The 14716-nt window shown below is 41.5% G+C and overlaps 1 protein-coding gene across 1 annotated transcript in view; it reads left to right on the forward strand.

Annotated features, from left to right (window-relative positions):
• Window positions 1–13002, forward strand: part of LOC308379819 (interferon-induced very large GTPase 1-like) — a gene marked incomplete at both ends in the record, with an annotated part of 33137 nt that extends 20135 nt beyond the window's left edge. The window contains 2 exons of the mRNA XM_080857082.1: window positions 8315–11467; window positions 11687–13002. Coding sequence (XP_080713208.1) covers window positions 8315–11467; window positions 11687–13002 — 4469 coding nt within the window. The remainder of the gene's footprint in view (window positions 1–8314; window positions 11468–11686) is intronic.
• Window positions 13003–14716: the final 1714 nt, after the last annotated feature.

The following is a 14716-nucleotide window of genomic DNA, read 5'->3' on the forward strand; positions in this document are numbered from 1 at the left end:
AATGTTTCTTTTGTTTTTCCCAAAAAAGTATCTTCTTTCCATGTAGGCTACCTTAAAAAACATACACCCAGGACGAAGACTTTGTCCCATAACAACATGCTAACAATTACTCGTAATTGTAACAACATACACTGATCTTATCTTTTAAAATAAATCATGTAGGCTCAATCTTATTCAGTCCTGCTAAATGGCTATCAGGACACCTTACGTGTGAGGTAAATGTATGGATCATGTAATGCTATTGAATCATGCGTTGACAGAAAAAAGACCGATTTTAAGAATCTCAATATTCATTTTAACTTGGTGAACTTTCTGCTAATTTTCCTTTGTTTTAAGAATTTTCTAACAACGTCGAGGATTTAATTCGGAAAGTAAATGTTGCTAACTTCCTTCAAGTCAGTCAGCTTTATTTGTGTGTTACTTCTACACAGCCAAGATACTTGGCAGCCTACCGTCAGCCTGTAGATTTAGTCTAAGGGGAGAACACCCCCTCTGTTACCCTGGACGGCACGCACACACACACGGTCATAGCTTCGTTTCCTGTTTTAAACCATAGCTTTACCATTAAGGAGACCGCATACTTTGTTTGACTATTATTAATGTTATATTTAACAAATTAGATAACTAACAGAAATTACTTTCTAACCTCTACGCTGAGTTTTAAGACAGATCATTCAAATTATTTGTCCATGTGAGTGAAAACACATACCACAAAACCCAGCCATGTAAATAAATTAACGCATGTAGAAAGTCTCATAACTTGCTTTTTGCGCTTCTTATATTAATACACGTGCTGTTTAACTATCACATAGCCTTGCCGTCATTTCTACCTGCTCCGTGGTATATGGCTAAGCCTAGTTTAGTCATTACATCTTATCCAAAGAGGATGAAACCATGGCTTGTGATTTTAAAGAGTATCCTGTTAGTGAATTATTTATCTGTTAACATTGTTACCACTGTTATAGTTTCTTTATTCGATGTGACCTAATGCTGACCTTGTTTTAACTAATTCTCTTTGGCATAAAAACTCATACTCATTGCTCATTCAACTTCTGAATACGTTTAATTCATAACTTCTTTGCGCTAATATCCTGAATTCTCTAGTATGCCTCTCCACACACTTTAAGGGATGCCGCACCTCTTATACCTATTATCATTTCTGCATTATATAGGCATTTCAATCCTTGGATAGAGACATTTCGTCTGGCCAGACCAAAACCTCCCCATCCTCAAATCAATCTGCACTTATATTATTTATTTTAACAGTATCATATATCAAATATCATATATATTTAGCGTCATCATTATCATAATACTCCCAGTATATCTATACCTCTATAAGGCCGCGATGATGGTGTCCTCTCCCTCGCCTGCGTATATAAGGAGACGGACTTTAGTATTATTTTTACTTTCTTTTATTTCGAGTCCCTACATACTCATCACCCTCTTTCAGAGCTTATCAAACTTGCTTTTTCTTTTCTCCTTGCTTCTTTCTATCCTTCTCCAGCTTCCTATTTAACATGCTATGTTTCTTTCTTTGCTCTTATCATCCACACTTCTCACTGCCTTCTTCTTCTCCCAATAGGGCTTGTTTCAACCGGTGCTCACATTTTATGCGTTCGGCTTCAGCGGCGTCTGCTAATACGCTGTGATTCCTGAAGACACGTTAGGACCTCTCTCCCAACTTATATATAATTAGGACGAGCTGCAAACGTATTGCGAACTACAAATAGTTGTCATACATTTATTTAAGTAATACATAAGTATGACTTTTCACGGATCGTGGTCCATCTACAGTTTAGTTGTTAGTGAAGGCGTCATCTTTGTTCGACTACGCCATGTAAACAAAACGAGACACAGAGTTGTTTTCCCTCTCAACTACGTTTTCTTATCCAACCTTCTACGTACTTTGTATGGCTATATTAGTATGTTTCCTTTTCCATGTACTTCTTATCGCCACTACAACCTTGCGGTTTTGAACCCGCACTACCCATAACTATGGTGAGTTTTTTTGGATTACACAGAATATCTCAAATGGATCAGTAAAAGCGTCGGAACACAAAACTCTGCGGTGCCCGGCTTTTCACTGTTTTAATTCTGCTAAATCACTAAACTCCACTCACACACAACATTCATACAGACGTCCATGCACACCGATGTAAATCACTCTACACCCTCCAATCCCAGACTGAAGTAAGAAATATTTCTTGAGGTCCCAGACCTCTTGAGATTCCCAGAATCTCTTTATAGCTATTATCTGTTTTTTAAAGCAGCCCCAGACAATACTTTGTACTACTACTCTGTTAGTAAATGACTTCAGGCCACTTACGTACAGTGCCACTTGAAAGTATGTGAACCCCTTGAAGACTTAAGCGTTTTCTGTTGTTTTACCATGATTTTTCATTTTTATATCACCAATTTTCCATAGATGAAATGTCAGGTTTATGTTTATCATTTGCATGTACTTGTTTAGAGGAAATTGTTTGAGAAGCTGAAGAACTACATGAAACATGGAATTAGTCCATTTCAAAAGTAAGTGAACCCCCAGCTGAATTGATAAAGTCAAGCAGGTAACAGATTCAGTGAAACTTATTTAGTTGAATAATTAGTCAATTGAGCAAACCGATCATCTGAGACATCCTTAGGGAAAGGTTTGGGCCATACAGATTAAAAGAGAGAGGAAACCAACCAAACTACTGTAGTGCCAAGGTGTACCCACACAGATCAACAATGCCGAGAGGAAACGAGATATCCGAGAACATCAGGAAGAAGGTACTGACAGCCCATCAGTCTTGGGAAAGCTATAAGACCATCTCCAAAAGATTCCAGCTCCATCCATCCATCCAAGACCAATCATTTTGAAATGGAGGGTATTCAACATGACCGCATCTCTGCCTAGAAGTGGACGCCCATCAAGACCATCACCAAGAAGCACCAGAAGAAGAATAAATCAGGTAAAAGTCAACCCACACATCACCTCTAAAGAGTTTCGGACCTCTCTGGCAGCATCTGGGGTAAATGTACATGGGTCTACAATCAGACGAAAATTGTTGGTTTTGATCGTGACAAAATAATTCTATCTCGGACTCATCTGTTTAAAGAAGGGACTTCCAGAAGGCCTTTGGTTTATCCAAGTGCTCTCGGGCAAAGTTGAAACGGGCAGTTTTGTTCTTTCTTGAGAGCAGAGGCTTCCTTCTAGCAACCCGATCATGAATGTCATGTCTATTCAATTTTCGTCTGATTGTAGACCCATGTACATTTACCCCAGATGCTGCCAGAGAGGTCTGAAACTCTTTAGAGGTGATGTGTGGGTTGACTTTTACCTGATTTATTCTTCTTCTGGTGCTTCTTGGTGATGGTCTTGATGGGCGTCCACTTCTAGGCAGAGATGCGGTCATGTTGAATGCCCTCCATTTCTAAATTATTTGTCTTGGATGGATGGATGGAGCTGGAATCTTTTGGAGATGGTCTTATAGCTTTCCCAAGACTGATGGGCTGTCAGAACCTTCTTCCTGATGTTCTCGGATATCTCGTTTCCTTTCGGCATTGTTGATCTGTGTGGGTACACCTTGGCACTACAGTAGTTTGGTTGGTTTCCTCCCTCTTTTAATCTGTGTTGCCCAAACCTTTCCCTAAGGAAGTCTCAGATGATCGGTTTGCTTAATTGACTAATTAAGCACCCAAATAAGTTTCACTGAATCTGTTACCTGCTTGACTTTACAAATTCAGCTGGGGGTTCACTTACTTTTGAAATGGACTAATTCCATGTTTCATGTAGTCTTTTGGCTACTTAAACAATTCCCTCTAAAAAAAGTACATGCAAATGATATCATTCTGCACCTGACATTCCTTCTATGGAAAATTGGTGATGAAAAAAATTAAAAATCATGGTAAAACAACAGAAAACTCCTAAGTGGTCAAGGGGTTCACATACTTTAAAGTGGCACTGTATATATGGGTCAAAGCTGGTTCCAGATCCCGTCAGGCCGACCTCCCAGGTGCAGAACCGTCAGCTGGCCTATGCAGAATTTCACTACATGGGTCTTTCTGTCTCGCAGGCGTTGCAACGTCTTCAGCTTCCAGGGTCTGCATCTCGGCGGCGATCTTGTGGGACTCCGGCGACTGAAGGACCAATAATGTCAGGAAAATATCCTAAACACGTACTAAGCTTTGTTAGAATTACTTAGAATGAATGACACCATAAACCAGAGCAAAGTGTATAACAGAACTATTACCCTCAGGCCTTAGAGCGGAGAGGAATTTGACGCCATCTCGCATCACCTCTAGCTCTCCTCCTGGCGCAGAATTCAGAGGTTACAAAATACTTTGACCCCTCCCAGGTCCGAAGTTGCCATCTGGCCTCTGTCCTTCAAAGATAAGAATCCTTGCCTAATTAAAAACCAACAGTCACAAAGAGTTTACGGAACACATGGCATCATCAATCACTATCGCAATCTCAAAGTAAACATCCATGACATTAGTTTCAGTTTCGCAGCAGTGCTTTCTCAGCCTTGGAGTCGCAACTGTAAATACCTAACTAAACAATGCCAGTCTCAGGTAGCATTAAGCAACCCCCTCTCTCAAGACTCAGCATTCCTATCAACAGAACAGAGAAACAGAGCACATAACCAGAGCACAGAACACTTTAGAAAATAGCAGTTAAAAGAATTCCCTTTTAGTCTAACACTTCATGAATAATTTTTTTCACAGAACTGCGACGAATGTATGGAACCGATCCCGCTTGCAAGTTCAATCTTGTTGCCAGTCCAGAATTATATTGGCCCAGATTGGTAAAACAGTCTAATTCAAAGTGGCTTGCGCACACCAACCTATTTTGCCAATTATTTCCGGAACATTACCATTAAATATGAATTCAATCCATTTCGTTCTTGTGTCTTCTGAGGCTGGGGTTATGTGCAGATCTATGCAGCCGACCACAGCGCATCTTGAGGGCTTCATTTGCTTCATGCTGCTAGCTAGCTATTCCAGTAAGCATAGATCAAATAGGATGTCTATGGAGTGGAATTTGTGTCGAAGTATATATTGTCTTCATGAGAAATAGTTCTCTCATCCAAAAAAACATTCCCTTGTGAAAGGGCTCTGTGTTGGGGTGGAGGGAGGTGTTAAAGCTAGGCGAGCACATCTCGTGGATGAGGGGGGAGCTTGCTCATTAGCATTCACTCTGTGGAGGGCTGTGTTTGACAAGATAAAAAAGGTGCTGTTTTAAATGATTCATGTGATATATTGACCAAAGTATGTTACAGACATTTCATTAAGACCCCAAGGAACCATATCAACTTGTGATAAAATGGGCATGCGATGGGTTCTTAAAAAAAAAAATCTAATAATTCATGGAGCTGTAACTTCGTAACCTTATTCTAACTCATGGCAAGAAGAAGCAGGCACTTTCTTCCCTATTTTAGCAGTGTGCTATTTACACTAATGGGCGGGGTAAGGGGCTGATTTCGCAACGAGGTTCTTGAAGTACTATACAAAAAGTGGAAACACATTGTGGGCTATATGCGCTATAAGGCGCTGATTACGCTGTGCTCGCAAAATGTTAGTAAATGAGGCCCTAAATGTATTAATACAACATGTTATTAAATTACCAAATGAACAATCCCATGTAATCTGTCCTCAATGATGATCAGAATAGGGTTATTTAACCAATGCTTACACTGGAGGATTTTCTTTTTTCAATCAAATCGCCGAGCTAAAGAATAAAGATGCCCATTTTAAAGCAAGTTCCCATCCTTTTGTGTCATGAAATGACTCTGCTCTGTCTTTGATTATAACTAATGTAACTGATGTTGAATGTTCTGTTCTGCAGAGGTTCCGATGCCAGAGAATCTCACTGTAGACTCAAACTCCTTGCGTGTCTCTTTGAAGTGGACCAAACCAGAAGGAGTAGACCAGGTGTCTTACCTGCTGGAACTTTTCTGTGAGGGCCAGGTGGAACAGCAGAGGAGCATTCACACAGATTTACTCCTTCATTCTATCTCAGACTTTCAACATGGCAATAAATACACTGTACAATTATCTACACTGAAAAATGGCCGTCAAAGCAAACCCACCTCAAAAAGTTTTACAGCCGGTAAGAAAGATAGACAAAATTTCTGTACAGTTGGAATTAATTATCACTTACTGTATGTATTACTGTTATGCTCAGAATTTCAAAACTTTTCAGATATCCCAGTCCCAGATAATCCGACTGTGAGCTCCATCACTGCATCATCTGCTAGCCTCAACTGGCTGGTGTCTCCTGAGATGAAGCAGACTCCACACAGCTTCCTGGTCTCTTACCAGAGTGAAGGGACTGAGCCAAACTCCATCTCTACTGAGTCATTCAGCACAGACATCACAGGCCTGAAACCAGGAACTGACTACACTGTTTTAGTCTACACTGAGCTCCAACATGGAGGAAAGAGCCAGCCTGCCTCTGTTCAGATGAAGACAGGTGAGGTATCAGGAAGGGGAGAATGATTCTTTGAAGTGTTATTCATGATTTATCTGTGTTATTCATCATTGATCTGTTATCTATGATTGATCTGTGTTGTTGAAGCTTTTTGAGGCACAGCACTAGTATGTCCAGTTGGCAGCAATAATCTGATCTAGAGAAGGAATGTCCACAGGCCAAAGTGTAGTAAATATGGTGGACGGAGGCAACATGTGAACATGATTAGGTCACAATAATTCACTCGTGGCCTAGTAAAAGAATGTGGATACATACTTTATCTGTCAATCATCACATGAATTCAGCATAGTCATTCAATATGATGTTGAAACCAAACATCTACAATTTTCACACAGACCTTTCAGGAAGTGTTCTTTACTGCAATTTTAAAAATTAGCATGAATTGTATCCATGTATTTAATGATAAACATTTTAATCCATCCAGAGATTCCAGTCCCAGAGCGTCTTACTGTGAGATCCATCACTGCATCATCTGCTAGCCTCAGCTGGCTGGTGTCTCCTGAGATGAAGCAGACTCCACACAGCTTCCTGGTCTCCTTCCAGAGTGAAGGGACTGAGCCAAAGTCCATCTCTACTGGGTCATGCAGCACAGACATCACAGGCCTGACACCAGGAACTGACTACACTGTTGAAGTCTACACTGAGCTCCAACATGGAGGAAAGAGCCAGCCTGCCTCTGTTCAGATGAAGACAGGTGAGATATCAGGAAGGGAGAATGATTCCCTGAAGAGTTATTTATGTTTGATCTACATGGAGGAAAGAGCCAGCCTGCTTCTCTTATAATCAAAACAGGTCTGAATTCTATACATAGTGAATATGTACTGACAAACTGTTGAAGTTCTAGGATTGGGGCAGGGACTGGTTTCACTGGTATGCCATAGAATTGGAACATAATAATCATTTATTGTCATGATAGTATGAAATCCATTTATTTTCATGACCAATTATGAAAAAAAACATGAAAGACATTGCAAACACTGTAGTAAAAGCAGCAACAGTCTAAAGTTGAATTAGGGAAATTAAGTTTAAGTGATTCCTTTAGACCAGGGTGGAGGGTTGTCCTTTGCGGTGTCCTGCCTAATGTAAAATCGACATGCATTTGGCACTTGCCAGATATTACATTTGAGCAATACAAAATATGGTGTCGCTCTTCTGGTGGAGAGTGCAAATTTGCAGATAAATATTTGTCCATTTTCCAAGAACTTGACAAGAACAGAAAGCACGTTCCTATTTAATTCTATTTCAATCACTACCTCCACTTTCAGATTTACATAATGTATGTTAGAAGGATTTTCAGAATGAATCCAACCACAGTATTCTTTCAGACGTTAATCTTGTAATCTTGTAATCTTGAAACTGGGCCCTATTCAGATACCGATCACAGGTCAGCGACATAAAAACATGAGGACTATGATCTCCCCAATGTAATATGTATGGCCTTGAGTGCTATTGGTGGTGCCAATGATGTCTCCTACCTTTCCAGAGATCCCAGTCCCAAAGCGTCTGACTGTGAGCTCCACCACTGCATCATCTGCTAACCTCAGCTGGCAGGTGTCTCCTGAGATGGAGCAGACTCCACACAGCTTCCTGGTCTCCTACCAGAGTGAAGGGACTGAGCCAGAGTCCATCTCTACTGGATCATGCAGCACAGTCATCACAGGCCTGAAACCAGCAACTGACTACACTGTTAGAGTCTACACTAAGCTCCAACATGGAGGAAAGAGCCAGCCTGCCTCTGTTCAGATAATAATAGGTAAGATCTTTAACGTAGAACACGGATATGGACAACATGTGCTGTGTATTTATTTTAAATTGTATCATGCTTGATTTTCAACACAGAGCGCCTCTCTGATGTGCTGTCTACATTACACCTGGAGGACAACTTTAGACGGAAGCTCACACTCAACTCAGTCCTGGAGATCAACAGTAACACAGTGTCTGATGAACCAGCACAAAGTCTGGAGCAGCTACCATGGACCTTCTTAAGGAAACTGATGATGTCCAATTTAAATGCAAGAAATATTAAATGTGCACAGGACCCGCCAATATATACTAGTTTCACTGATGCTAATGATGATTCTGATGCCATAAATCCTCTAGATTTGATCACTGCTCTTTTTCACTGCTCAGATCCTTTCCTCATGCAGGAAATGGTCTCCAAAATGTCCATGTGCCAGTTTGCTGTTCCTTTGCTGCTGCCAAACTGTGACACACAGCAGAGCACTCTGATGCTGTGGGCCATGAGAGACCTGGTTAAAAGGTGCAGACCTCACTCTCTAGAAGGTGAAAAGACATTGGTAGAGGGCAGGATTGTAGAAATGGAGGTCCCCATGGTGTCTTTTGTTAGACTAGGAGAGAGCAGTCTGCCCAAATCTCAAACTCTGAACAAGCTGTTCAGTAATCCTCAACAGCACAACGACACATTTGTTCACCGTGACATGGAGTGTGGTGATGTGTCCAGAAGAATCTCAGATGGTCTGGTTGAAATCAGCTGGTATCTACCCTGTGGGAACACAAATATTGACATGTTCACACAGCCAGTGGCTATAGCCAATCTGAGAGGAGATGGCAGGTTGTTTCAGACCCAGATGTCCTTCCTGTGTCAGACCTCAGCTGCTGTTTTCATCTTCAGTGATGACCTAGAGGGAGACCTCAGCACTCTGAACAACAGAGAGAGCCGAGCTGAGCTGTTCCTGGTCACCAACTCTCAGAGTAAGACCTTCAACATGGAGAAGCTCAGGGATAAATGCATGAAGCACAAGGTGAGGGAGAGCAATGTGATCATCAAAAAAAAGCAGAATGATGCAGAGTTTGTGGAGGCCCTGCGCTTCCATTTGAATGGTGCCATTGGAAATAAAACAATTGAAAAAATTAAAGTGGAAGACATGGCTGCTGTTGCTCGGTGTGGTGGTATTCTTGTTGATGAGGACTGGGAGAAGTGTGAGAATGGCAGACGTCATGCTGCAAGCATCACTGGAAATATTACAGATATCATGGAATTCAAGAAGGCCCAGCTGCCTCTGCAAGGAGAATTGTGGAAGGAAATCAGTTCATTAGAGAAAGAGATGTGCAGACTGAAAAAGGCTGACAGAAACCGGAACATAAAGGACCACAAGAGTTCACTGGTTGGACAACATAAGAAACTGAGAGAGGAGCAGAATCGGTTGCATATGTCTGAAGCCATGAACAAATTCATTGCTGGGATCTCAGAGTCAGAAATGGAGCGTCTCTACTTCCTGAAGTGGCTGAATATTCAGCTGGACACCCACTGTAGACGTAACCTGTCCAAACTGAGAAACCAGTACAAAGACTGCTGTACAAACACACCACAGAATAGGGAGCTGATTGCAGACTTAGATGAACAAATCTCCAACTGCTCGTTGGGTCTTGAGCACTTCTTCCGTGAGCTGGGCCAGCTTTATGAGTGTGCTTGCTCCCTTCCAGAAAACAACCCAGCACGACAACAAGTCCAGCACCTACCAAGTCTGTGTGCCCAGATGCTGCTGGATGGGTTTCCAGTTGAGCTGGTCGATGGAGACGCATCAAACATCCCAATGAAGTGGATAGAAGAGGTCCTGACTCAGCTACATCAGCTGGTGGACAGCAAGAGTAAGATCCTGGTGTTAAGTGTGCTTGGAGTGCAAAGCACTGGGAAGTCCACCCTTCTTAACACCATGTTTGGAGTGCAGTTTGCAGTCAGCAGTGGAAGATGTACCAGAGGAGCCTTCATGCTGCTGATTAAAGTCTCTGAGGAACTCAGTTCAGAGCTCAAGTGTGACTTCATCATGGTCATTGACACAGAGGGCTTAAAATCACCTGAACTGGCAACATTGGACACAAGCTACGAACACGACAACGAATTAGCAACGCTGGTCATAGGGCTCAGTGACATCACCATCATCAATATTGCCATGGAGAACTCCACAGAGATGAAGGACATTCTGCAAATTGTGGTCCACGCCTTTCTCAGGATGAAGGAGGTTGGGAAGAAGACCAGATGTCTGTTTGTGCATCAGAACGTGTCAGACATGTCTGCTCATGACAGCAACATGATAGACAGGAAGAAGCTGATGGAGCAGTTGGATGAGATGACCCGAGCAGCAGCAAAAATGGAGAAAAAAGAGGCTTATGCAAAGTTCACTGATGTGATGGACTACAATCCTGGCAAAGACAGCTACTACATCCCTGGACTTTGGCATGGAACTCCACCAATGGCCCCAGTGAATGCTGGCTACACTGAAGCTGTCTTTGTACTTAAGAAGAGTTTAATTGGCTCCTTACAGACATCGGATAATATCAAGACTAATGACACAATAAAGTTCCTCAAGTGGACTCAGGATTTGTGGAAGGCTGTGAAATTTGAGAACTTCATCTTTAATTTCAGGAACACCTTGGTGGCAGATGCATACACAGATTTATGCACTTACTACAACACTTTGGAGTGGTCTTTCCAATCTGAGATGAATAACTGGCTTATAACCAAGGAAACAATGATATCCAATTTTGGACTGACTGAAAAGAATGTCCAAATGACTCTTTTGTGTAACAGGCTCAGAGAGGTGTTGCATGAGGCATCAAAGAAGCTTAGTGAAGAAGAGCAGAAAGTCCTGTCCAAACTTGATGAATACTTTCTGAAGAAGGACAGCAAAGTCAGTTTAGTAGAGAAAAACAAACAGGAGTTCCGGATAAGTGCCAACTCTCTCAGAAAACAGATGGAAAATTCTATAAGACCGTCCTTGGAGAAGGCTGTTGAAATCAGAGAGGGAATGGAAAAGGTGAATAAAATCAAGGAAAAGCACATGGATACAATTGAGGAAAAGGTATGTGAGCTGCTTTTCAATTGTAAAAAGAGTAAAGCAGGTTTATCTGAGGATGCACTCACCGGAGAATTCAAGAAAATGTGGAAAGGAATCATGTCCGAGTTATCTGGAGTCAGACTGCCGGAGATAGATGTTTATCAGGGTGTGCACCATCTTCTCTGGTCAAATGCAGGTACAAAGGGTGCACTTGTCTCAGAAATACTCAACACAGTTGATTTGAAATCTAGTGGACTGGGGAAATTCATTGTTAAAACTGACTTGTTTTCAGATTGGAAATCTTATGCAAAGAGATTATTTAGTGAATTTACACATCACAGTGAGAAAAACTTCTTTGACAAAATCCAAGAGATCTGTGACGGTATCATCGTAAACTGTGATATTCTTATTTCAGATCACATAAGCGCCATTGAGAGAAACAACACAGATTACCATGAGACGTATATCAAAGACCTCCTCAAGGCTGTTGATGACCAGCTGAAAGATGTTCAGATTAGTCTTGAATGTGAAGCTTCTCTTAAGGTTCATGTTTGTGGCTGTGCAGCGAGGCTCTTCCAGGAAGCACACAAGGAATTCAATGTCCGCAACGACCCACAGAATCATCTGATGAAGTCTAGACCCATATTTTTGATGAAATTCTTAGAATTGTTCAGTGAAAAAGATCATTGCCAGAAGACAGCTAAACAATTCACAGAGATTTTGATCCGAGCAGTTGAGGACTACGTGTCTCAACATCTTGGGCAGGCAATCGCAGATCACATGAAGATGGGAGATGGGGGAGTGACCTACAACACCCGGACTGACATGCATTATGTTCTTTTGAAACAGATGCTCCATGAGGACTCATTTCAGAAGTACCAGGAGTACACAACATCATATGGAACATTTGTGGAAAACTGGATAAAGGAACAAATCATTAAGGAAATGTCATCAGCTGGACAAATGCAAGAACTGGAGAAAAAACTCCTGTCTAAGATTGTAGAGAAAATAACTGCCACGATCACCAGCATCTCCAAGAACAAGATCCTAGAGAACATGGGCATAAAGGAGTTCATACGACAGTTCTGCTCTGACCTTAAGGATCAGCTGGTCTTCCCAAGAGATGCCTTAGACAAATTTTTGATTCTCAACAAAGCCAAGACAGACCAGTTTGCCACCAACCTCAAGGAGTACATCAAGGAAATGGAATCACATTTAGCTCAGGGGTATGCCATAGAAACAGGCAGCTCAGTAATCACTGAAAGAATTACAAAGCTGCCCTGTAAACCCCATGAGCTGCTCTTTACCAGACTGTTTGGATGTGGGAAACAGTGTCCCTTCTGTGGTACTCCCTGTGATGCAGGAGGAAAGGACCACAAAGAGCACTTCACCAAAATGTGCCGACCTGTAGGTTTTGGAGGATGTCACTTGGATGGCTCCAGGAAGCTGATGACAGACATTTGCACAACTCTAGTGATCAGTCGTGCACGTTTTATGAAAAGTGGTGAATGGCATCCCTATAAGAAGTACAGAGACATCTACCCTAACTGGCAGATCACAGGAGACCAGTGCGTAGAGGCCTCAGGCTACTGGAAATATGTAATGATGAAGTTCAACAATGAGTTTGCAGAAGCTCAAGATGCACAACCTGCAGATATCCCAAAGGCCTGGAAATCACTTACAGCTGAGGATGCACTGAATGGCCTAAATATGTCATTTAACATGCAGTAATGAAAACATTATGGGGAAGTAACATACTGCATGGTGTTAGTAGACATGACAATGTGAATCAGGCCAGAAGGGAACCATCACACATGGCATCAGTGATGGGGGAACATGGGAAATGTGCTCAAGATCAATCAAATAAGATGTTGGGTATATTATTCAATATGATCGTTATATTAAACTGAAACGTAATGTCTAAATCAGTTAGAACACACATCAGTATATGGTTTTAAATCACCAAGCTGGGTGAAAGTGCCAGTTTTGCAACGTTAACCACAGCAAAGTGTTCTTATAATTAATGGAGATTATTCATTATTCTAATCCAACATTATGTCTGATGCATTCCAGGTCAGGATGGTGTAAATGTCAGATTCTCGTCCGCAAAAACATGTGTACCAGTGATCAGTGCAGACAATGCTCTTAATATTGTTTTTTGCTAGGGGACATATTTTATTATTGTTTGTTGATTTAATCAATTATCATTACCTTTTACCAAATCTGTTTTGGGACCCTTTAGGTTGAATGACCAACTTGATTATTCTGGTCTTTATTGTCTGTAAGATGTTGAATAATGAAATGTGTTTCCCTTCAGTACTCTTGGAGGATTTTGAGAAAATGGTTGACTTGGTTCAGTTGCTTGCAGTGAGTAGTTCAGTACCACACACACTGCACATACATACACAAACACAAACACAAACACACACACACTGCACATACATACACAAACACACACACACACATGCACTTTAGTAAGTACATACATATATACATACATACATGCATACACACACACACACACACACACACACACACACACACACACACACACACACACACACACACACACACACACACACACACACACACACACACACACACACACACACACACACACACACACACACACACACACACACACACACACACACACACACACACACATACATGCATGCATACATACATACATACATACATACATACATACATACATACATACATACATACATACATACATACATGCATACATACATACATACCAGCGTTTCCATTGTCCGGTAATTACCGGACTTTGTCTGAAAAAAAAATGAAATGTCCGAAAATATTAGAGCTCACCGGTCAAATTGTCCCGTTAAAAATCCCGTCTCGCAAACACAATCTGAATTTGGCAACAATCCTAATATTAAGGCCTATAAAGCAAACGTGCACTGCCCTTATTATGTGTTAAAGGAACAGGCTAATCTGCCGTTATTAAACAACACGCATATGCTGCATTTTAAATAAAGCGCAAACCGTCTGTAACAAACAAGGAGCGAACATGGCCAAGCAGACTAGCCTTAAAAGCTTTTTTTCAGAGGCCAAACGCAACTGATGAGGGTAAACCGTCTGACGAGGATGAATCTGTAATACCTGCAGTGTTGCGTCTGAAAGCGTTTCATTTCATTTTACTGTCTATGTGCGTGAGCGCGCCGAAGTTGTGTAGGATCCGAGAGCGGTATTGCAGACAGATAGAGATTTGGAAAAATTATAGCTCGCAGCATATTGAAAAAACGAACAGAACAAGTTAATTTTTTGGAGCTGTGAACTTTTGAATTATAAATTATGAACTGAACTTTCATGTAGAAAGTGAACTTTCCAAACACTGACTACCTGAAGCCCTAGATGTTCGAACAGCTTGAAGGCCGAAATGTCGGGCGTTTAGCGTTATGGAGTGACAAGTTCT

This window comes from Sprattus sprattus, assembly GCF_963457725.1.
Source record: "Sprattus sprattus genome assembly, chromosome: 18".
Lineage (NCBI taxonomy): Eukaryota > Metazoa > Chordata > Actinopteri > Clupeiformes > Clupeidae > Sprattus > Sprattus sprattus.